We start from the raw sequence: 25,113 nt of genomic DNA, 5'->3' as shown, positions 1-25,113 counted from the left end.
TTCACACGGGCTTGGAGGATCCGGTGCCCAGCCCGTTAATAGGGTCAATTTGACTGCATTCTCACCGCACCGGGAACTCCACTACTGGCAGTGGGTGGCGGAGAATCAAATTTAAAATGTAAAATTCTCCTGTCTGGGGGATAAGAACTCAACTGAAGAAATCTAAGAAGCCAAGAATGAGGGCAGAGTGAACGGTTATCAGTGACTAAAATGTTCCATTCCTATCAAATAACGTCATGGGTCTATGTTATCACCTGCCTACTGACGATTGGCTGGGGACTAATGATTATCCCACAATCCTATGGGAGTATGAACTTCCCCAATGAGGGGGGCGGAGAAACTCCTACTATAAATAAGCTGGCCAGTCCAGGAACCAAGAGGAAGGAGAAGGTAGCAAGGGAAGTTACTGCTACGACTATGTATATATTGTTATAGTAAATAAACTTTATTATTTTGTATCCTTAAAACTCGTGCTGGATTCTTCGGGGCCTTTACAAAACTGGCGACGAAGGTAAAAGTGAATAGCTGTCTACACTGCTGAAGCCACCTCCCTGGATTTTTGTTGGATACAGGTTGGAAGTTGTTTTCTATTATACCATGCCTCTGTACGGACGTTTGGATGTTTTTGATGCTGCGCTGGAAAGCTGGAACCAGTACACGCAACGGATGCGTTACTATTTCCGGGCAAACAATATCACTGAAAACGAGCGCCAGGTGGTCATATTGCTCACCGCCTGCGGGCCGCATACGTTTGGGGTGATTAGGAGCCTTACGTACCCAGCTGCGCCGGACACCAAAACGTTTGACGAACTTGTGAATATAGTGGGGCAACACTTTAACCCAACCCCGTCCACGATAGTCCAGCGTTACCGGTTTAATACCGCTGAGAGGACCCCTGGAGAATCCCTTGCTGATTTTTTATCCAGGCTACGCGGGATTGCGGAATACTGTGACTATGGTGAGACCTTGTCAGAAATGTTACGTGACCGTTTGGTTTGCGGTATTAACAATGCGGCCACCCAGAGAAAGTTGTTAGCGGAGCCAACATTGACTTTTCAACAGGCAATACAAATAGTCTTGTCCCGAGAGAGCGCAGAGCGAGGAGTACAGGAGCTACAGGGAATGGAAGTGCATGCCTTGGGGCGAAACCCTTTCCGCCCAAAAACGTCCCCCCGCACTCCTGCGGTACCTTGGGCGAGGCAATGACCAGACCGACGCCAGTGGCCATCGGACATTCCTCCCCGAAGGGAGCCTTCTCCAGAGCCAATGGATGAGGAGCCATGTCCGTGTCAGACTTGTAGGCGCCGACCCCGTCGCGGTCGGCGGTCCTGGGGAAGCCAGAGGCGCCGTCGTTCCGACCGAAACTGGGACCAGCCCAGAGGCCGTACCTTCCATGTGGATGAACCTGCGGTGACCACCCCTGAGGACGTGGAGACGGAGGACGACTGCCTGCAGCTGCATTGTGTGGCAGCTCCCCGTGTGGCCCCCATTAAGGTGACAGTACGGGTCAATGGCCACCCGCTGGAGATGGAGTTGGATACTGGCGCAGCGGTCTCCGTGATCGCCCAGAGGACATTCGACCGCATCAAGCAGGGTATACAGACCCTTACACTAACTGACTCACAGGCCAGGTTGGCCACCTACACGGGGGAACCACTGGACATTGCAGGAACTACAATGACCCCTGTTGTCTATGGACGCCAGGAGGGGCGTTTCCCACTTATCGTAGTGCGTGGCCATGGGCCCAGCCTGTTGGGTCGGGACTGGTTGCGCCATTTGCGGTTGCAATGGCAGCACATCCTCCAAACAGTTTCTGGAGGGTTGACTGAGGTGCTAGGACGATACCCAGAGGTATTCCAGCCTGGTCTGGGGAAAATAAAAGGGGCCGTAGCCCGTATCCAAGTTGAACCAGGAGCCACACCGCGCTATTTCCGGGCGCGCCCAGTGCCTTACGCTTTGCTCGAGAAGGTAGAAGGGGAGCTCACTCGTTTGGAGAGTTTGGGTATTATCAGGCCTGTCCGTTTTGCTGACTGGGCAGCACCAATTGTGCCAGTAATGAAGCCAGATGCCACAGTTCGCTTGTGTGGCGACTATAAACTTACAGTGAATACAGTTTCCCGACTCGACCGATACCCAATGCCTCGCATAGAGGATCTCTACGCGAAACTTGCAGGCGGACTCTCATTCACAAAATTAGATATGAGTCACGCCTACCTGCAGTTGGAGCTGGACCCTGCCTCCCGACCATATGTAACAATTAACACACACCGGGGCCTGTATGAATATACACGGTTGCCCTTTGGAGTATCCTCTGCCTGCGCAATTTTTCAACGTGTTATGGAGGGCATTTTGAGAGGTTTACCACGTGTGGCTGTCTACCTAGATGATGTGTTGATTACAGGGACGTCGGAGCAAGAGCATTTGGAAAATCTGGAGGCTGTCCTTAAACGCCTTTCGGAGGCTGGAGTCCGTTTACGTCACACAAAGTGCGTATTTCAGGCAAAAGAAGTAGTCTACCTAGGTTATCGGGTGGACCGCGAGGGTCTGCACCCCGTCGCAGAGAAGGTGCGTGCAATTCAACATGCCCCCGCCCCGACTGACACTTCGCATCTTCGTTCTTTTCTCGGTCTCGTAAACTATTACGGGAAGTTCCTCCCCAATCTGGCAACTACGCTGGCCCTCTTACACCTGCTGCTAAAGAAAAATCACACCTGGGTTTGGGGTCAGCCGCAAGAAACCGCTTTCCGGCGGGTAAAGCAACAATTGTCGTCGTCTGGGTTACTAACCCACTATGATCCGGGAAAACCTTTGCTCGTCACATGTGATGCATCCCTGTATGGTATTGGGGCTGTCCTGTCCCACAAGATGGAGAACGGGGCCGAGCGACCGATAGCTTTCGCCTCCCGCACATTGACTGCAGCGGAGAAGAAGTACGCGCAGATCGAGAAGGAGGGCCTGGCAGTGGTTTTCGCGATGAAACACTTCCACCAGTATGTGTACGGCCGCCATTTCACTATCGTGACTGATCATAAGCCCCTGCTGGGACTCTTCAGAGAGGATAAGCCGATACCGCCCATTGCTTCTGCACGGATCCAGCGCTGGGCTTTGTTGCTTGCTGCATATGAGTATTCTCTGGAGCACAAACCAGGTACGCAGATAGCAAATGCCGACGCACTGAGCCGATTGCCTTTATCGACCGACCCCATGTCGACCCCCACGACCGGTGAGGTGGTCGCAACCCTAAATTTTATGGACACCTTGCCTGTCACAGCATCACAGATCCGTGAGTGGACCCAGACGGAGCCAGTCCTGTCAAAGGTTCGGCACATAGTCCTGTATGGTGGGCAGCATAGACAGCTCCCAGGCGAGTTACGGGCACTTTCCTCCACGCTGTCAGAGTTCAGCGTGGAAGACGGCATCCTCTTGTGGGGGACGCGTTTGATTGTCCCGGAAAAAGGCCAGGAGCTGATATTATCAGACTTGCACAATGGGCATCCGGGCGTGACCAAGATGAAAATGTTGGCCCGGAGTTATGTCTGGTGGCCAGGCCTCGACACCGACATTGAGAAGGTGGCCCAAAACTGCTCCATTTGCCAGGAGCATCAGAAGCTTCCGCCGGCCGCGCCCCTACATCACTGGGAATGGCCAGGGCGGCCTTGGGCACGCTTACATGCAGATTTCGCAGGCCCTTTTCAGGGATCCATGTTCCTCCTACTAATTGACGCCCAGTCCAAATGGCTGGAGGTGCATAAGATGCAGGGGACAACGTCCTGCGCAACAATTGAAAAAATGCGTTTATCATTTAGCACGCATGGCCTCCCCGAGGTGCTGGTCACGGATAATGGCACTCCATTCACGAGTGAGGAGTTTGCTAGGTTTACAAAGATGAACGGCATCCGCCATATCCGCACTGCCCCTTACCACCCGGCTTCAAATGGGTTGGCAGAGCGTGCAGTGCAAACATTCAAAAGAGGCCTAAAGAAGCAGTCTTCCGGATCAATGGACACGAGACTGGCTCGGTTTTTGTTTACGTACAGGACCACCCCCCATACAGTGACTGGGGTAGCTCCCGCAGAACTCCTAATGGGCCGGAGACTTCGCACCCGCCTTAGTATGGTCTTCCCGGACATTGGCGCAAAAGTACGCCGCACACAAGACCGGCAGGGACCGGGATTGTCTCAGCATCGTCCGATTCGGCAGTTTGCGCCCGGTGACCCAGTATTCGTGCGGAATTTTGCTGGTGGTGCCCAATGGGTTCCTGGGGTAATCTTTCGCCAAACGGGCCCTATATCGTACCAAGTGCAAGCCCAGGGTCGTCTCCAGCGAAAACATGTAGACCACGTCCGGTCCAGAAGATCATCCCCGCAAAAGATTCCCCTCCCCCGGAGCTCAGTTCAACAGCGGCAAAGACCAGAAACAAGGGAAGGTAGTCCTCCAAATCTTCCACTGGTGCCTCACTCAAAGCCTGCGCAGGTCATGACGGGACCGAATGGGGACAGAGACGCTGACATGACGGAGGCAGCAGACTCTGACTCCGAGATGGAGACACAGGATGAATCAGAGGGGGAATCCTCGGGTCCACAGGCCGTGGATGTACAACCGCGCCGTTCATCACGGAAGCGCCGGTCTCCGTCTCGTTATACGCCGCCTGATCCAGCGCCGCGTGCAAATGGCGTCCGGCCTGCGGCCAAACAAGTTCGACGCCTTCCTTCGCCAGGGCCTACGGTGGATTCCTTGGACTTTGGGGGGGAGGGATGTTATAACCTGCCTACTGACGATTGGCTGGGGACTAATGATTATCCCACAATCCTATGGGAGTATGAACTTCCCCAATGAGGGGGGCGGAGAAACTCCTACTATAAATAAGCTGGCCAGTCCAGGAACCAAGAGGAAGGAGAAGGTAGCAAGGGAAGTTACTGCTACGACTATGTATATATTGTTATAGTAAATAAACTTTATTATTTTGTATCCTTAAAACTCGTGCTGGATTCTTCGGGGCCTTTACAAATGTCTACCTTTATTTCCCTGCACACAGGAACAATACGAGTAGAAAACGTATTAACTGTTTTACCATTTGGAAATACCATTGATCTGCTAAAAGTCTATGGTTCAACTTTAAGAGAAGCATTTGAGCATTCTGTCTGGAGATACGGACTGGGCAGAGGGGAGTTCCTACAGGTAGCTGGTAAGATCATATTCAAAACTATCCTGCAAGGTCATTGTTGCTGCAACATGATATCTGATCAAAAATACACTTCAGCAATCATTCATACCTCTCAGTACACTGTTGATTGTTACTTATATCTACTCCTGAGCATTCAGACTCCTCAGCTGGTGTTCAAATAGGAAATGTGCAAATTTATAATTGTGGAGCCAATTTTAACTGACTGAAAACACAACTTAGAATTCAATAAAAAATATGGGGCGAAATTCTCCCCCAACGGCGCGATGTCCGCTGACTGGCGCCAAACACGGCGCCAATCAGACGGGCATCGCGCCGGCCCAAAGGTGCGGAATGCTCCGCATCTTTGGCGGCCTAGCCCCAACATTGAGGGGCTAGGCCGACGCCGGAGGGATTTCCGCCCCGCCAGCTGGCGGAAATGGCGTTTGTTGCCCCGCCAGCTGGCGCGGAAATGCGGCGCATGCGCGGGAGCGTCAGCGGCCGCTGACAGTTTCCCGGCGCATGCGCGGGAGCGTCCGCGGCCGCTGTCAGTTTCCCGCGCATGCGCAGTGGGGAGAGTCTCTTCCGCCTCCGCCATGGTGGAGGCCGTAGCGGAAGCGGAAGGGAAAGAGTGCCCCCACGGCACAGGCCCGCCCGCGGATTGGTGGGCCCCGATCGCGGGCCAGGCCACCGTGGGGGCACCCCCCGGGGTCAGATCGCCCCGCGCCCCCCCCCCCCAGGACCCCGGAGCCCGCCCACGCCGCCTGGTCCCGCCGGTAAATACCAGGTTTGATTTACGCCGGCGGGACAGGCAATTTCTGGGCGGGACTTCGGCCCATCCGGGCCGGAGAATCCAGCAGGGGGTCCCGCCAACCGGCGCGGCCCGATTCCCGCCCCTGCCCAATCTCCGGTACCGGAGACTTCGGCGGGGGCGGGGGCGGGATTCACGGCGGCCTACGGCCATTCTCTGACCCGGCGGGGGGTCGGAGAATGATGCCCATGGTCTCAAAAGTTCAATGGTGACTATAAAAAACACATCTGGTTCACAAATGTCCTTTAGGGAAGGAAATCCGCCATCCTTACCTGGCCTGGCCTACATGTGACTCCAGATCCACAGCAATGTAGTTGACTCTTAACGGCCCTTCAAGGCAATTCTTCTGGGCAATAAATGCTGGCTTAGCCTGCACTCCCACGTCCCATGAATGAATAACAAAAATAACACCCTCATTCTGTGTTGCTATAATTCTATTACTAGAAATTGTACCTTAGGGGCTACTGCCAAAGTGAAAATTAAAAGGTGGAATTAATTAAAGTAATTAAAATAATGATAGGACAGCACTGTGGTGCAGTGGTTAGCACTGCTGCCTCACAGCGCTGAAGACTCGGATTCGATCCCGGCCGTGGGTCACTGTCCGTGTGGAGTTTGCACATTCTCCCCATGTCTGCGTGGGTCTCACCCCCACAACCCAAAGATGTGCAGAGTAGGTGGATTGGCCACGCTACATTGCCCCTTAATTGGGTAAAAATAATAATTGGATACTCTAAATTTATTTTAAAAGTTTGAAATAATGACCTTCCCTCTAGCGTAAGGCCAGAAGGAGGGATGTTCGCTGATAATCGCACAATGGTCAGCACCATTCACAACTCCTCAGATACTTAAACAGTCCATGTTCAAATTCAACAAGACTCGGGCAATATCCAGGCTTGGTGTGATGAGTGGGCAAGTAACATTCACGACACACAAGTGCCAGGCAATGACCATCTCCAACAAAAAATAATTTATACATTTTCCCTTGATATTCTGCTCTGCCCAGCTCTGAAGAAGAATCACATGGACTTGAAATGTTGGGTGCAATTCAGCCAGGGTGCCAGGCTAGCAATGCCAAGATGTGAGGGGGAGTGTCAGGGTACTATGCTAAAGGCTTGCAAGATCCACCGGGGTACCATCACGCCTTGTCCACAATTGTGGAATCCAGTGCTAAATGGCGCCCGGTTGAGGCCTCACAGGTCCATCCAGCCGTTGACTCCACAGATGCTGCCAAACCTGCTCAGTTTTTCCAACATTTTCTATATATTTAAACCCTTGACATTCAATGCATTGTCATTGATTAATCCCCCACTATCAACATTCTGGGGGTTACCATTGACCAGAAACCCAACTGGGCCAGCCATATAAAAATTGTGGCAACAAGAACAGGTCAGAGGCTGGGAATTCTGCCGGGAATAATTCACCTGACTCCTCAATGACTGTCCGCGATCTTCAAGGCACAAGTCAGAAGTGTGATGGAATAATCCCCACTTTGGATGAGCGCAGCTCCAACACTCAAGAAGCTCAACACCATGCAGGACAAAGCAGACCACTGGATTGGCACACCATCTACCATTTTCAACATCTACTCCCTCCACCCCCAACGCACAGGAGCAGCAGTGTGTACCATCTACAAGATTCACTGCAATGACTCCAAACCCATGAGCTCTACCACCCAGAAGGCAGCAGATACATGGGAACACCACCACCTGGAAGATTCCCTCCAAATCTTGCACAATCCTGACTTAGAGCCATATCGCCGCCATTCCTTCACCGTCACTGCTTCAAAATCCTTAATAGCACTGTGGGTGTACCTCCACCAGATGGACTGCGACAGTTCCAGAAACAGCTCAACACCACCTACTCAAGAGCAATTAGGGATGGGCAACACAAACGATGGCCTAGTCATAGATGCCCACTTCCTGTGAAAGAGTAAAGAAAATAATTCAGCCAGGAGATGGAAATAAAAGCAGGAATAAAACATTAAAACAGAAGGACAGGTTAGGGTGTGTAGCACAAACAAATGCTCTTTGCTCAAATGGATTGAGTGATGATGAACAAACTAAATGAATTGCAACGACAAATTCTAAATTCAACTTGCAGCTTCTGACATGATAATCATCACCAAGACAAGGCTGTCGTCAGGTTACAAGTCAGTAGGGAAGAGTAACTCTCGTAATTAAGGATGAAATCACTTCATTGGTGATGAAGAGCTAAACAGACACTACAGACTTTAGGGATCGAATTAAGAAATTGAAAATGACTTAAAGCTGGACTGGGAATTGTTCATAAATTGCCTGATGACAGCGGTGAATTGGGAGATTGTATAAATGCAGAGATTGTGAAAACATGTAGCAAAGGCAGAATAGTTTCAATGCCGGATTTTAATTTATAAGGGGCTGGTTTAGCACACTGGGCTAAATCGCTGGCTTACCAAGCAGGCCAGCGGCACGGTTCAATTCCCGTACCAGCCTCCCCGAACAGGCGCCGGAATGTGGCGACTAGGGGATTTTCACAGTAACTTCATTGAAGCCTACTTGTGACAATAAGCGATTTTCATTTCATTACAAGGAGACTGGAATAATCAAACAAACGAATGACAGAAAGGTAATTAATTTCTTGTGTGAGTCCCAAACAGGAAATTTATTTATTTATTTGTTTGTTTATTTAATTAATAAATAAGAGTCTATTTAGAGGGCATTTAAGAGTCAGCCATATTGCTATGGATCTGGAGTAACATGTAGGCCAGACCATTTAAGGGCGGCAGATTTCCTTCCCAAAAGAACATCAATGAACCTGAAGGGTTTTTACGACATTGGACAATGATTTTATGGTCACTCTTAGACTTTCAATTCCGGAGGTTTATCGACTATGGTGGGATTCAAATCCAGGTCCCCAGATCTTGGGTCTATGGATTACGAGTCCAGTGGCAATGTGCTGCTGCCACTGCCTCCCCACAAATTAACCACAATTTGTCCTGTTAGCTACGTAGCCATGTTTAACATTAAACATTTTGACGGGCCTGCCCACATATGGAAATGGCCTGTGTACATTGAAAAAGATGAGAAGGAACGTTGATTTGCAGCCTAACAATGAGTAAGCATTTATCTAATGGTGACCAGACTATGACTGTGTTTGAAATAGTGTTTGAAAGGGAGAAATGTGAGTCAGTCACTAAGATTCTAGATTTAAGTAAAGGCTGATTTTAATATGTTGAGACAGAGACTGTCCACCTTAAACTGGACAAATTTGTTAATGATTGAGATGTCAGATTGGGAGTTGTTGAAAAAATAATTTGACAGGATCAGTTTGTATCCCCAAGAGGCATTAACTCTACTTGTTAAAAAAAACATAGCCATGGGCAATTGAAGAGATAAGCGACAACATAAATTAAAGGAAAAAGCAGAAAAATAAAAAACTAGCACCGATCCTGTCAAATAAGAAAGGTGCAATGAACATCGGGAGTGACTAAAACGCAGCAAGCGTTACAAAGAGGGAGCATAAAGAAGGACTGGAAAGAGGTCACAAATTCAACAGAAAAAATGTTTTACAATTATATTCAGATGAAACGAGATCAGGAGCAATGTGAGCTCCTTGAAAGCTGATAATGGTGATGTTGTCAATGAAAATAAGGAGTTTGGGTACATTCTGTATCATTACTTTGCCTCAGTATTTACAGTTGAGAAAGAGGTCAATGTGTTGAAATTCCCAAGGAAACAAATATTGATTCAGATCGAGGAGGGTTGACCACACAGATCATTAAAATGTCATGAGCAGGTACGGAAAATAATCAACAAGGCGAATGGAATGTTGACCTATCGAGGCCTGGCATGCACAGGAGTAGAAACCATGCCTTTGATTAATAAAATCCTGACTGGACCACAACTGGACTATTTTCTGGGCAGTTCTGACCTATTGTTATCGAGCTGATCTCCCCAGGCTCTTTTGATGAAGCATCCAGTCTCCTTTTAGCTTGCAATAGGAGTGAGAAGAGAGGAGAGCCAGCAGAGGCTCTCATTTGGCATCAGTTGCCTACATAGGAATCTAAACAATTCCTCAGTCCCCCACGCCAGCACTTCAACACAGTCAAATTCCATCCTGTCAGGCTGATAATAGGTGTTTCTGTCCAGCACAAACAAGGAGATGCTGGTCTGAAAATGGAGGCGGACTCTCTGGTGCTGGAGCATTCCTCCCTGATGAACTGAACAAGTTCTATGCCCGTTTTGAACAGTCAGCCAATACATCAGGGCCACCCGCCCAAATAACCCTGGAAACACCCAAACCCACTATTACAGCCTCAGAGGTAAGAGCTGCCTTCTTGAAAGCGTAGCTGCAGAAAGCGACGGGCCCCGACGGAGTCCCTGGGCTATCACTCAGCAGACCAGCTGGCGAGTGTATTCGCAGACATTTTATCATAGAATTTACAGTGCAGAAGGAGGCCATTCGGCCCATCGAGTCTGCACCGGCTCCTGGAAAGAGCACCCTACCCAAGGTCAACACCTCCACTCCATCCCCACAACCCAGCAACCCCACCCAACACCAAGGGCAATTTTGGACACTAAGGGCAATTTATCACGGCCAATCCACCTAGCCTGCACATCTTTGGACTGTGGGTGGAAACCGGAGCACCCGGAGGAAACCCACGCACACACGGGGAGGACGTGCAGACTCCGCACAGACAGTGACCCAAGCCGGAATCGAACCTGGGACCCTGGAGCTGTGAAGCAATTGTGCTATCCACAATGCTACCGTGCTGCCCATAAATCTTCATCTTCAACACCGCTCCGAGGTCCCCATCTTCTTCAACAAGACCACCATAATAGCATTACCAAAGATGTACAAGGTAGCGTGCCTCAACGACTACCAACCGGTGGCCCTGACATCTGTTATCATGAAGCTAGTCATGAGACGGACAATGCCAGCCTCCCAGGCGGCCTTGATCCATTGCAGTTCTCCAATGTCGCAACCGGTCCACAGCAGATGCTATCTCCCTGGCTTTACAATCAACATTCGAACACCTCGACAACAAGGACACCGACGTCAGACTGCTGTTCATACATGACAGCTCCACCTTCTGTCATAATATCCACGCATGTATATAATGAAGTGCAGACAGGCAGTGATTGACACACAGGAAGCACACTGCACAGTGCAGCCAATCACCAGACAGGACACCACCACTATAAAGCCAGAGGTCACTAGGTTTCCTGTTCTCTCGGGACCCAGCCACTGAGACAGTCAGAGTCCATGAGCTAGCACAATGCAAACACCATGCGGTAGCTAGTGAGTCTGGTCAGGCTAGTACAATGTCTCCAGTCAGTTCAGTATAGTGTCGACCCACAGTTAAATATGTATGTTAGTTCTATCGTTCAATAAAACCGTGTTGGATCTTCTACAGTGTTAGAGGTCTGTTACTCGCATCGCTGCATCATGGTACCACGGAGTGATACTGAAAATTGACGGACCTACCTCGAGTGAATCAGCATTGACCGGCAAGCAGCCATCTGGTGACATGGAAAACATCCAGCCTCCTCCACAGCTCCGCATCTCCGGCAACCTCGGCGCAAATTGGAAGCTCTTCAAGCAAAAGTTCCTCTTGTACATCGAGGCTTCCGACCTCGAAGCAGCATCGGATGCCAGGATGCCGCGGGGGACCACGCCATCCACATCTACAACTCTCTCACGTTCGCTGATGGCGAAGACAAAACAAAATTCAAAACAGTCCTGCTGAAGTTTGACAGCTACTGCGACATTGAGGTGAATGAGAGCTTTGAATGGTACGTTTTCCAGCAGAGGCTTCAGGGTAATGTGACGTTGTACGAATTAAGTAAGGCATGATGGGAAAACTGGTCAACTATTCGGTACAATGTAAGAAAAGCTGTCCTAGCCACTTCAATGCACCAGAGCCCTTTGTAAGGAATGCTGATCTAGCTATTCCAAAATGCCTGACTGTGGTAGTATGTATTGGGGGTCATGTGGGACTGGAAACCCTAATGGCATTGGCTGACAGATCCCGGGTCCTGGTTGGCCGTTGACCTTAAGCTCCGCCCTGAAGGCGGAGTATAAGAAGCCGGAGTCTTCCCCCGCAGGCCAGTTTACTATCGAGCTGCTGGGGAACAGACACGCTTAATAAAGCCTCATCGACTTCACTCTATTCGTCTCATGGAGTCTTTGTGCGCTACAATTTATTAAGCGTGCCTAAAAAAAAAGGACTATGGAGCTCAGGATCATTCCAGAATGCCTGAGGATCAGCCCCCACGCAGTGAATGCGGCAGCAGCCTTCAAACACTGGCAGACTTGCTTCGAGGCCTACATCACATCGACCACAGGCCGAGTCTCAGACGAACAAAAACTGCAGGTCCTGCACTCGAGGGTGAGCACGGAGATTTTCACCCTCATTGAAGACACCGACGATTTCCAGACGGCGTTCGCAGCACTGAAAAGTCTCTATGTCCGCCCAGTTAACCAAATCTACGCTCGCTACCAGCTCGCGACGAGACGGCAAGCTCCCGGAGAATCAATGGACGAGTTCTACGCCGCGCTGCTGATTTTGGGACGAGCCTGCAGCTGCCCGTCGGTGAACGCAAACGAGCACACGGACATGTTAATGCGCGTTGCTTTTGTGGCAGGTATGCAATCCTCCCAAATCCGCCAAAGACTTCTAGAAAAAGAGTCGCTAGGACTCTCAGAGGCACGGGCCCTAGCAGCCTCCCTAGACGTGGCCGCGCGTAATACCCGCGCCTACGGCCCCGACCGCGCGGCAGGCCATTGGGCCCCGTACGTACCCGTCGCGGCAAACCCCCTACCCCTCCCCACCGGACACCCCACAGGCTTGCGCAGTCCAAGCGCCGAGTCGCACCGGGGGCGCCCGCTATTATTTCTGCGGCCAGGCGAAACACCCCCGACAGCGCTGCCCGGCCCGCGCAGCCATCTGCAAAAGCTGCGGGAAAAAGGGCCGTTATGCGGTTGTGTGCCGGTCCCGCGAGGTCGCCGCCGTCCCGGGAGCACAGAGAGCCCTGCAAACAGTCTATGCACCCCAACCCCCCCAGCACGCCATGTACGACCCACAGGCGCAGCCGCTCTAGGTCCCGACCACCGCGGTCCCGGGAGAACTGGGAGCCCTGCACGCCGCCTACGCTCCCCAACCCCCCTCCCCGCAGCCCATGTATGACCCGCCGCCGGCGCTACCGCTTTGGGTCCCGGCCAACACTCTCCACGGAGAGGAGGGAGTTTTTCGCGTCCCTAACGCCACCCTAACCCCCGTCCCACGCCTGACCCGCCGGCGCCACCTACTTGGAACCCGACTACCGCTGTCCCCGGTGAGGGAGCTCCTCGCAGTCCTTGCGCTCGCAGCCCCACGCCTCACCCGCCGGCGCCGCCGACTTGGGCCCCGACCACCACTGTCCCCGGTGAGGGAGCTCCGCGCGGTCCTAGCGCTCGCGGTCCTAGCGCTCGCGGTGAGGGAGCTCCACGCGGTCCTAGCGCTCGCGGTCATAGCGCTCCCCAGCCCCCCCAGCACACCATGTGCGATCCGCAGACGCCGCCATTTTGGGTCCCGACCACCACGAGGGGAGGAGGGGCGCCGATGTGCGACCCGCAGACGCCGCCATTTTGGGTCCCGACCACCACGAGGGGAGGAGGGGCGCCGCCATCTTGGACCGCCCCAGACCTGTACGACGCATGGGAGCGGCCATTTTGTCCACCCCCGCCGCCATCTTGTGAACCCCCCAGCCACGTGCGATGTATGGGGGCGGCCATTTTGTCCATCCCCGACGCCATCTTGGACGGCAACAACGGACCCCACCCCACTACTACAACCACGGCTCGCTTCGATTCCGCTCGATCAGGCTCGACCCCGGACACTCCAGACGACAACGGTCCTAATTAACGGCCACGGGACGCCATGCCTAGTCGACTCCGGGAGCACGGAAAGCTTTATACACCCCGACACAGTAAGACGCTGTTCCTTGACCACCTATCCCAGCGCACAAAAGATTTGCCTAGCTGCAGGATCCCACTCCGTACAGATCCAGGGATTCTGCATAGTTACCCTTACGGTGCAGGGGAGGGAGTTCAAAAACTACAAACTTAACGTCCTCCCCCAACTCTGTGCCCCCACCTTGCTGGGATTAGATTTCCATTGTAATCTACAGAGCCTTACATTCAAATTTGGCGGCCCCATACCCCCACTCACTATCTGCGGCCTCGCAACCCTCAGTGCAACCCCCGTCCTTGTTTGTGAACCTCACCCCGGATTGCAAACCCGTCGCCACTAGGAGCAGACGGTACAGCGCCCAGGACCGGACCTTCATTCGGTCCGAAGTCCAGCGGCTACTAAAGGAGGGCATAATCCAGGCCAGCAATAGTCCCTGGAGAGCGCAGGTGGTAGTAGTGAAGACAGGGGAGAAACAAAGGATGGTCATTGACTATAGCCAGACCATCAACAGGTACACACAACTAGACGCGTACCCTCTCCCCGCATATCCGACATGGTCAATCGGATTGCCCAATATAAAGTCTTCTCCACCGTGGACCTCAAGTCCGCCTACCATCAGCTCCCATCCGCCCAAGTGACCGCAAGTACACAGCCTTCGAGGCAGACGGGCGATTATACCATTTCCTACGGGTCCCTTTTGGCGTCACAAACGGGGTCTCGATCTTCCAACGGGAGATGGACCGAATGGTTGATCAACATGGGTTGCGGGCCACGTTCCCGTATCTCGACAATGTAACCATCTGCGGCCACGATCAGCAGGACCACAACGCCAACCTCCAAAAATTCCTCCAGACCGCCAAAGCCTTGAACCTCACGTACAACGAGGACAAGTGCGTTTTCAGCACCGACCGGCTAGCCATTCTGGGCTACATAGTAGGCAACGGGATAATAGGCCCCGACCCCGAACGTATGTGCGCACTCATGGAATTTCCCCTCCCGCACTGCCCAAAAGCCCTGAAACGCTGCTTGGGGTTCTTTTCGTACTACGCCCAGTGGGTCCCCCAGTACGCAGACAAGGCCCGCCCTCTGATACAGACCACGACCTTCCCTCTGTCGACAGAGGCTTGCCAGGCCTTCAGCCGCATCAAAGCGGATATCGCAAAGGTCACGATGCGCGCCATCGACGAGTCCCTCCCCTTCCAGGTCGAGAGCGACGCCTCCGACGTAGCTCTAGCGGCCACCCTTAACCAAGCGGGCAGACCTGTGGCCTTTTTCTCCCGAACCCTCCAGGCCTCAGAAATCCGCCACTCCTCAGTGGAAAAGGAAGCCCAAGCCATAGTGGAAGCTGTGCGACATTGGAGGCATTACCTGGCCGGCAGGAGATTCACTCTCCTCACGGACCAACGGTCGGTAGCTTTCATGTTCGATAATGCACAGCGGGGCAAAATTAAAAATGACAAGATCTTAAGGTGGAGGATCGAGCTCTCCACCTTCAACTACGAGATCTTGTATCGCCCCGGAAAGCTGAACGAGCCGTCCGATGCCCTATCCCGCGGCACATGTGCCAACGCACAAATTAACCGCCTCCAAACCCTCCACGAGGACCTCTGCCACCCGGGGGTCACTCGGTTTTACCACTTCATCAAGTCCCGCAATCTCCCATACTCTTTAGAGGAGGTCCGTACAGTCACAAGGGACTGCTACATCTGCGCGGAATGCAAGCCGCATTTTTTCAGGCCAGATGGAGCGCACCTGATTAAGGCTTCCCACCCCTTTGAACGCCTCAGTCTGGATTTCAAAGGGCCCCTCCCCTCCACCGACCGCAACGCATATTTTCTTAATGTAGTGGACGAATACTCCCGCTTCCCTTTTGCCATTCCCTGCTCTGACATGACCGCGGCCACAGTCATTAAAGCCCTGAACAGCATCTTCACACTGTTCGGTTACCCCGCATACGTCCACAGCGACAGGGGGTCCTCTTTCATGAGTGACGAGCTGCGCCAGTTCCTGCTCAGCAAGGGCATAGCCTCAAGCAGGACGACCAGCTACAACCCCCGGGGGAACGGGCAAGTAGAAAGGGAGAACGGCACGGTCTGGAAGGCCGTCCTACTGGCCCTACGGTCCAGGGATCTCCCAGTTTCACGGTGGCAGGAGGTCGTCCCGGACGCTCTCCATTCCATCCGGTCGTTATTATGTACGAGCACTAATCAAACGCCTCACGAGCGTCTCCTTGTCTTCCCTAGGAGGTCCTCCTCTGGAACGTCGCTGCCGACCTGGCTGGCGGCCCCAGGACCCATCCTGCTCCGAAAGCATGTGCGGGCACATAAGGCGGACCCGTTGGTCGAAAGGGTTCACCTCCTCCACGGAAACCCCCAGTACACCTACGTGGAGTACCCCGACGGCCGACAGGACACGGTCTCCCTGCGGGATCTGGCACCCGCCGGCAACACGCACACCCCCCCGACACCATCAACCCAACCCCCCCCCCTTCCTGCCACCGCCGCACCCCGCGACCGCCCCCTTCCCAGGAGGATCGGTCCCCCTCCCCTTTGCACCGACAGCTGAAACCGTACGGCTCCTGGAGGCGACAACACTGGTACAAGCACCACCACCACCGCCGGGGCCGAGGCGATCGACACGGACGACCAGACCGCCCGACCGACTCGTGGCGTCGATGTAAAACAAAGATGGACTGTTCAAAGAACTTTTTGCTTTTCTTTTTCCTATACCCTCTGTAAATAGTTGCAACAGGACGAAATTGTCCAGTACTGTATTGCCATGTGAATGTTTTATCCTACCAGGACCAGCCCTGTAAACCCTTACCACCATACGAAGCATCACCCCGCCGGGTTCATTTTTGACAAGGGGTGAATGTGGTAGTATGTATTGGGGGTCATGTGGGACTGGAAGCCCTAATGTCATTGGCTGACAGATCCCCGGTCCTGGTTGGCCGTTGACCTCAAGCTCCGCCATGAAGGCGGAGTATAAGAAGCCGGAGTCTTCCCCCGCAGGCCAGTTTACTATCGAGCTGCTGGGGAACAGACACGCTTAATAAAGCCTCTTCGACTTCACTCTATTCGTCTCATGGAGTCTTTGTGCGCTACACTGACCTCTGGAATTTCTGATAAGGTTAACTCGTCATAACCCAGGGTGGTAATAAGAAGACAAGATAAGGAATGGATGAGTCTCCTCCGACCTTTTAATGTTCTATCAAAGGCAAGATAATGGTATGAGGGATGAGACAAAGAGTCCGAGAAGATCAACAGGTCAGCAGATTTATGACATTGCTTCCGTTTCTACTTCTGATCGAATTCCTGACTAAGCTGTAGTCACGCAATCTTGATAATGATAATGCATAAATACTGACCTGATTTTCTGTAAAAGCGTGGACTTGGGAAGGAATCAGCAGTGGTAGTCACTGCTCTCTGACCTCAAGTTTCAGCCATTACTGCATGCAGTCTTTTCATAAATAAAGCCTTGTTATTTTGCCTTAACGAGCGTTGTTGAATCTTTCTACGACAGTCCAGTAGCAGGAAATTATTGACTTCAACAGTAAGGATGAACCTTTTCAGTCTTTTGTGACCCATCTCCGCATCCTAGCGCAGTCATGTAACTATGACTCGACGGCTGATTCTATGATCCGGGATCAGATCATTTTCGGATTCCACTCTGACTCCCTTCGGCAGCAGCTCCTGACTGTCAAACAGTTGACCCTCTCTGTTCGCGACGTGCATTGTCCATGAGCATGCTAAGAATCATTAATCCCACATCAGGGCAGCAGAAACTGCGAAGCTGGCCTCCCACGAGGCGGAACGGGTGCAGGCCATTGCACAAATGCAGGGCCTGAGCATCGAGGAGAGATTCCATGAACATGGTCTTCAGCTCAACAGGGCCAAGTGCTCATTTCGTCAATCGGAGATCAAATTCATGGGTGACCACATCTCGCAGCAGGGCGTACGGCCAGACGCCGACAAGGTCTCGGCGATCAACGCCATGAAGACCTCGGAGGACAAAAAGGCGGTCCTCCGCTTGCTCGGAATGGTCAACATCCTCAGGAAATTCATTCCCAATATGGCATCCCACACCACGGCCCTCCGCCATCTCGTCAAAAAGTCGACGGATTTCCAGTGGCTGCCCACGCATGAAGAGGAATGGCGCGAGCTGAAAGCAAAACTCACGACAGCCCCCCAGTCCGAACGTTCTTCGACCCAACCAAGGAAACCAAGATATCAACTGATGCAAGCCAGGACGGCATTGGGGCGGTGCTCCTCCAGTGAGATGACTCCGCGTCCTGGGCTCCAGTGGTGTATGCCTCCAGGGCCATGACGCCCACTGAGCAATGGTACGCTCAGATTGAGAAGGAGTGTCAGGGCCTCCTAACAGGAATAGTCAAGTTCCACGACTATGTTTATGGCCTGCCAAAATTCACGGTAGAGACGGAAAATAGGCCTCTAGTCCACATAATCCAGAAGGATTTAAACAACATGACACCTCGGTTACAGCGTATTCTTCTAAAGCCAAGCCGCTACGACTTCGAACTGGTCTACACGCCAGGTAAAGAGCTAATCGTTGCAGATGCCCTGTCCAGGTCCATTACCACACCGCATGACCAAAGTGACTTCACCTGTCACATAGAAGCCCAAGTGCAGTTATGTGCCTCGAACCTTCCGGACTCCGACGAACGGATGGTCTAAATTCGTGAGGAGACAGCCAAGGATCCTCTGCTGCAGCGCGTGATGCAGCACCTCAGCTGGTAGAAGGGACAATGTCCCCAGTTCTATAACGTAAAAGACGACCTGACGGTGGTGGAGGGAATCCTTCTGAAACTCGACAGAATCGTAATTCCTCAGAGTATGCGTGCTGTGGTGCTGGGCCAACTCCATGAGGGTCACCTTGGGGTCGAGAAATGCCGACGCAAAGCTCGGGAGGCGGTCTATTGGCCGGGCATCAGCCAGGACATTGACGACACAGTCCTCAATTGCCCTACCTGTCAGAAGTTTCAGCCAGCTCAACCGAAAGAAACATTGAGGCAGCACGAGATTGTGACCTCTCCGTGGTCCAAAGCCGGTGTAGACCTTTACCACGCCAACGGGCGTGACTACGTACTCCTGGTCGACTACTTCTCCAGTTACCCAGAAGTAGTGAAACTGTCCGCCCTCACGTCGAAGGCGGTAATCAAAGCCTGCAAAGAAACGTTCGCCAGGTATGGGACACCGCTCACGGTAATGATCGACAACGGTCCTTGCTTTTACAGCCAGGAATGGTCTGACTTTGCACAGTCCTATAACTTCCGTCACATTACCTCCAGTCCCCACTACCCGCAGTCAAACGGGACGGCTGAAAAAGGGGTCCACATTGTAAAGCGGCTGCCGTGCAAAGCTGCAGATTCAGGTTCCGATTTTAACCTGGCGATGCTGGCATACAGGGTGACCCCACTGTCCACTGGATTGTCTCCAACCCAGATGCTCATGAATCGCACTCTGAGAACCACAGTTCCAGCCATCCACGTTCCCGACGTGGACCACCTCACGGTCCTACAGAAAATGCAGCAGTCACGGGCCCAACAGAAGGCCACGTACGATGCCCATGCCACGGATCTGCCCGAGCTGGCCCCAACTGAGCATGTTCGTGTACAGTTGCCTGAGGGCGGCTGGTCAGCCACAGCTGTTGTGCTCAAACACGTGGCCCCAAGATCATTCCTTGTCCGCATGGCTGATGGCTCCCTGCTCCGGCGCAACAGACGGGCACTGCGAAGAGTTCCACGCCCGCTACCTGTCGGTGTGCCCCGCCGCCTACGATGCCTCCTCCAGACGTACCCTACCACGAGGCCACCGATCTACCAGCAATCCTGCCGGCACACACGCCCACTGCGATGCCAGCGATCCCACCTATCCGAGCGCAGGCGGCTCCTGATCCGCCTCTGTGGTGATCAACAAGAATTCATCGCCCACCACAAAGACTAAATCTATAGACTGAGCTTCTGTACATTTTTGTGACTTCACCGATTGGTCCGCTGTAAATATTGTTTCGTTTGCCATGTATCTGCACTATCGCAACCTTACTATGTATATACGTTCATTTAGACATCTTTCTGTCTATAGTCAGGCACATATATATATAAGCATCCACACCTTAGTATTTATTTTAGAAAAAAAAGGGGGGGAGATGTCATAATATCCACGCATGTATATAATGAACATCAGACAGGCAGTGATTGACACACAGGATGACGAATAAGCACACAGCACAGTGCAGCCAATCACCAGACACAGTGCAGCCAATCACCAGACAGGACACCATCACTATAAAGCCAGAGGGCACTAGGTTTCCCGCTCTCTCTGGACCCAGCCACTGAGACAGTCAGATTCCAGGAGCCAGCACAGTGCAAACACCATGCGGTAGCTAGTAAGTCTGGTCAGGCTAGTACAATGTCTCCAGTTAGTTCACTATCGTGTCGACCCACAGTTAAATATGTATGTTAGTTCTATCGTTCAATAAAACCATGTTGGATCTTCTACAGTATTAGAGGTCTGTTTCTCGCATCGCTGCATCAAGTGCAGTCCACACCGAACCGACCTGCCTAACACATCACCTTCAACACCATTATCCTGACAAGACTAATAACCAAACTCTGCAATCTTGAACTTGACCCCTCCCTGTGCAGCTCGGTCCTTGACTTCCTCACCAACAGCCGGCAATCTGTCAGGATAGGCAACGGCATCTCCTCCACAATAGTCCTCAACACCGGGGCCCCGGAAGGATGTGTGCTCAGTCCTCTACTGTACTCCCTATACACCCATGGCTGTGTGGCAAGATTTAACTCCAACTCAATCTATAAGTTTGCGGATGATACGACTGTGGTGGGCCGCATCTCAAACAACGACAAATCAGACTACAGGAGGGAGATAAATCACTTGGTTGCATGGTGTACCGAAAACAACCTCTCTCAAAATGTTGGAAAGACCAAGGAACTGATCATCGACTTCAAGAAGCGTAGCACGACACACACTCCCGTCTGCATCAATGGCTCAGAAGTAGAGATGGTCGATAGCTTTATGTTCCTGGGGGTCACCATCACCAACTGTCTGTCCTGGTCCACTCGCGTTGATGCAACAGTCAAGAAAGCCCAACAACATCTCTACTTCCTACGGAAGCTAAAAAAATTCAGCATGTCTGCATCGACTCTCACAAACTTCTAAAAATGTGCGATCGAGAGCATCCTATCCGGCTGCATCAGCCTGGTATGGCAACTGCTCGGCCCAAGATCGCAAGAAACTGCAGAGTGTGGTGAACTCAGCCCAACGCATCACACAAGCTTGCCACCCTCCCATTGATTCTGTCTACACCTCCTGCTGCCCCAGGAAGGCAGACAGCATTATCAGAGACCCCTCCCACGCAGGCATTGCCTTCTTCCAGACCCTTCCATCGGGCAGAAGGTACCGAAGTCTGAAGACTCGCACATCCAGACATAGGAACAGCTTCTTCCCCACAGCTACAAGACTCCTCAACGACTCCCTCTCGGACTGATCTGTTCCCTGTAAGAACGCTATTCATGACGTCCTATGCTGCTCTCCAATCATTATTTCTTGATGTACCATTTGTCAATGTACTCTGTTGATTATCCTTTTGTCTACTATGTACGTTCCCTTGGCCGCAGAAAAATACTTTTCACTGTACTTCGGAATATGTGGCAATAAATATTAATCAATCCATTGCTGCCATCTTGCCAAAGGTCCTGGGGAGGACAGCCAGAGGACCTGAAATTCCATGTGGGAAGCCACTTGAAATATGTAAACTGAAGTCCCATGACGAGTATGTCACAGAGAAATTAAGTGTCTTCATTCCACAGTGAGTAGAAGAATACCATTTGTCAAGAGCAACCAGAAGGTGAAGGGTTCAGAGGGAAAGGAGAAGTCCAGTTGGGAGGGAGTTAAAGTGACCAGGTTCAGGGACACACACTATGTACCAAACATGATCATTTGTAATGTTAATTCTCTCCTTGCTGCCAAGTCTGACGTGATTCTTTTTCTTAGGTGTCCATGTGGAATTCGACCTGAATAAAGAACCGGGTCGCAGGGTGGTCAAACTGGATGTTCTCTGCTCAGAGTGCCGTGTGCCACACTATGAACCACTCAAAGACTCCAAAGTTTACAAAATTATTGTCAACTCTTACCTTGCTGGAGGTGGAGATGGGTTCACCATGTTGAAGGACAAAAACCTCAAACACGATACTGGTATATACACATTTTCAACAGATGTTCAAATCATCTGCCATTTATTCCCAACCTGTAATAATACAATTTATGTCTGTCCACAATGTTCTGATTAGTCAATCAGTTGATTTGGTGGGAAGGATGAAATGGCAGAAGATGGGAATTTTTTTGAATTCATTCATTGGATGTGGGCATCGCTGGCCAGGTCAGCATTTATTGCCCATCCCTGAGGGCATTTAAGTGTCAACCACATTGCTGTGGGTCTGCAGTCACATGTAGGCCAGACCAGGTAAGGATGACAGATTTCCTTCCCTAAAGGACATTAATGAACCAGGTGGGTTTTTATGACAATTGACAATGGTTTCATGGTTTTAATTCCAGATTTTTAAAATTAAAGTTAAATTTCACCATCTGCCATGGTGCGATTCAAACCCAGGGCCCCAGAACATGACTCTGGGTCAGTAGCTTACTAGCCCTGTGACAATACCACTGTGCCACTGCCTCCCAAAAGGAAGTTTTTAAGGAAGTCCAGTTGCAATAAAGATACCGATTTCACTGTAAATGTTTTGCGAGTCTCAGCTCATATTTATGTGAAATGTTACTTGAATAAGTGTTTTTGTTCTGCCGTAGGTGACTCCGATTTTTCAGTTGTTTCAGAATACATCAGACAAATGCAACGGATTTATACTGCAGTTGATGGAAGAATATCATTTATTGGAAACAGGGGCACACGGTTACACATTAATCTGAAAATTGGATTGCTTTTTGTCTCATTTTTTGCTTGCTCTTTCCATTTATGATGATTATGACAAGTTAATTAGTTCAGTGAATCCTCTGTTTGCCTTCTAAATGAATTCTTCTTAATGTAATTTGCTTATTCCCAGGGAAGTTAATCATATTTTCCGTACATATACATGGGTACCTGGATAATGGAGTGGAGCTGAACAGAGCAACCAGCGAATGCTGTAAGAAAGGTTTCCATGTACGTGGTGATTATCAAAGCGTCAGAATGTCTCAAAGTGCTTTTCTGTCAATGTACAGACATGTTGTCATGTCGGAAGCACCCAATTTCTACACACGGTCCCACAAAAAGCATTGAGATAAATGACCAGAAGATCTGTTTATAGTTCTTGACTGAGGGATGAATTTTGGCAGGACACCAGTTTAGGGTAAGAGTGAACCTCAACAATGCTCTTCTTCAAAATAGCATCATAGAATCGAAGGAGGCCAATCGGCCTATCGAGTCAGCACCGATTCACTCTGCGGTAGCTAGTAAGTTTGGTCAGTCTAGTACAAGGTCTCCAGTCAGTTCAGTATAGTGTCGACCCACAGTTAAATATGTATGTTAGTTCTATCGTTCAATAAAATAGTGTTGGATCTTCTACAGTGTTAGAGGTCTGTTACTCGCATCGCTGCATCAAGTGCAGTCCACACCGTACCATGCGCCTACCCTATCCCCGTAATCCCACCCAACCTTTTTGACACTAAGGGGCCATTTACTGTGGCCAATCCACCCACCCTGCACTTCCTGGACTGAGGGAGGAATCCAGAGAACCTGGAGGAAACCCACGCAGACCCAGGGAGAAAATGCAAAATCCACACAGGCAATGACCAAGGCTGGTATTAAACCGGGGTTCCTGGCTCTGGTGAGGCAGCAGTGCCATGACGTGGTGTAACTGCCTGAAATTGCAGGTTGAGCCCTGGTTCCACTTCTCATAATCAGGGAAGTGCCTCCAGCAGAGTAGTGCTCCCTCAGTACTGCATTGGAACGTCAGTCTGTGCAACTCTCTGAAATAGGGGTGAGGGTGTTACCTCTGAACCATGGCAACAAGACCCGACTTGACAAATACACAATCCTATATTTAACAGATAGTTGGGGGCAGTGTCCCGACCTGTGTAATTCTGTGTGAAATTATGGAATATGCAGCTCCTTTAAATGATGTCATTTCTTTGTCTTCTACATGTCAAGAAATATTTCCATAAAATCCCACACAGCCCTTCGAGTTTGCAGCAACTCTCCGAAAGAGTAGCCGCCTAGGCCAACTCTCCCGCCCCCATCCCCAGAACCCCACCTAACCTGCACATCTTTGGACACTAAGGGGTAATTTATATTGGTCAATGCACCTAACTTGCACATCTTTGGACTTATGTTTAAATAAAAACACTTACAGAGAGAGTACAGAAATCGTGCTTTATCAAAGATATTTTAGAAGCAGCATAAGGAAATCATATGTGGCACAATATCAGTGCGGATTTATAAGATAATCTTAAAATAATTTTCTGGTGAAGGGGTTGATCTTCCGTGGCCTTTTTCACACTGAATGGAAACATACTCCACTATATAATTGGTGAAAAATAATAGAATATATTGTCACCTTAATATTTATAAAATCTGGTTAATCAGTGCATTGACTTTTTATCTGTTGAAGAGTTTGAATGAATAAATAAATAAATATATATATCGCTTTGTTCAGTTGGTTTTCTTTGGATTTTACTCTTGAAAAGGAAATATAATTTTTAAGCTATGCAAATTATGTAAGAATGAGCACACAAAGTGTTTGGGGTGTGGAAACTTTAGACACTCATGTGCTGGGTTAAAATCCAGACCCTTACTGATGGGCTAAAAATCTCGGGCGGGATTCTCCGTCCCGCCCCACCCGTTTTCTGGCACGGCGCGTCTCTGCTGGCAGCGGAATCCTCCGTTCCGGCAGCTGGCCAATGGGATTTCCCATTGTGGCCATCCCATGCCTTGAGAGATCCCGGGTGTGAGTGCGCTGCCGGCGAAGCGGAGAATCCAGCCAACGGAGAATCCCGCAACTTCTGACGGGTGTCCATGAAATATGGTTGGGTAATCTAAATCCAATTCTAAATGGGCGCCAGTCTATAGAACATCCTGTGGTCAATGATGTGCCAATATTGGGGATCATTTATAGTTTTAAGATAATAATATCTTAAATAATAATATCCATGGGCAGCACGGTAGCACAGTGGATAG

General features: G+C 50.9%; 1 protein-coding gene across 3 annotated transcripts in view; it reads left to right on the top strand.

The window, feature by feature from the left end:
* The window catches only part of LOC140419348 (5'-nucleotidase-like), a 198,712-nt gene extending 174,127 nt beyond the window's left edge, over positions 1–24,585 (top strand). Inside the window, exons 7-9 of one of the 3 annotated variants that reach the window (XM_072503223.1) lie at positions 5,036–5,185; positions 21,939–22,139; positions 22,749–24,585. In XM_072503223.1, the coding sequence (XP_072359324.1) occupies positions 5,036–5,185; positions 21,939–22,139; positions 22,749–22,918 (521 nt within the window). In that variant the 3' untranslated portion in view covers positions 22,919–24,585. The remainder of the gene's footprint in view (positions 1–5,035; positions 5,186–21,938; positions 22,140–22,748) is intronic. The other 2 variants (XM_072503236.1, XM_072503232.1) reach the window with 2 other exon arrangements.
* The last annotated feature ends 528 nt before the right edge of the window (positions 24,586–25,113 follow it).

Source organism: Scyliorhinus torazame, chromosome 1, assembly GCF_047496885.1.
Source record: "Scyliorhinus torazame isolate Kashiwa2021f chromosome 1, sScyTor2.1, whole genome shotgun sequence".
Lineage (NCBI taxonomy): Eukaryota > Metazoa > Chordata > Chondrichthyes > Carcharhiniformes > Scyliorhinidae > Scyliorhinus > Scyliorhinus torazame.
Note: the sequence above shows the minus strand (reverse complement) of the source record. Positions and strands in the feature narration are given on the sequence as shown.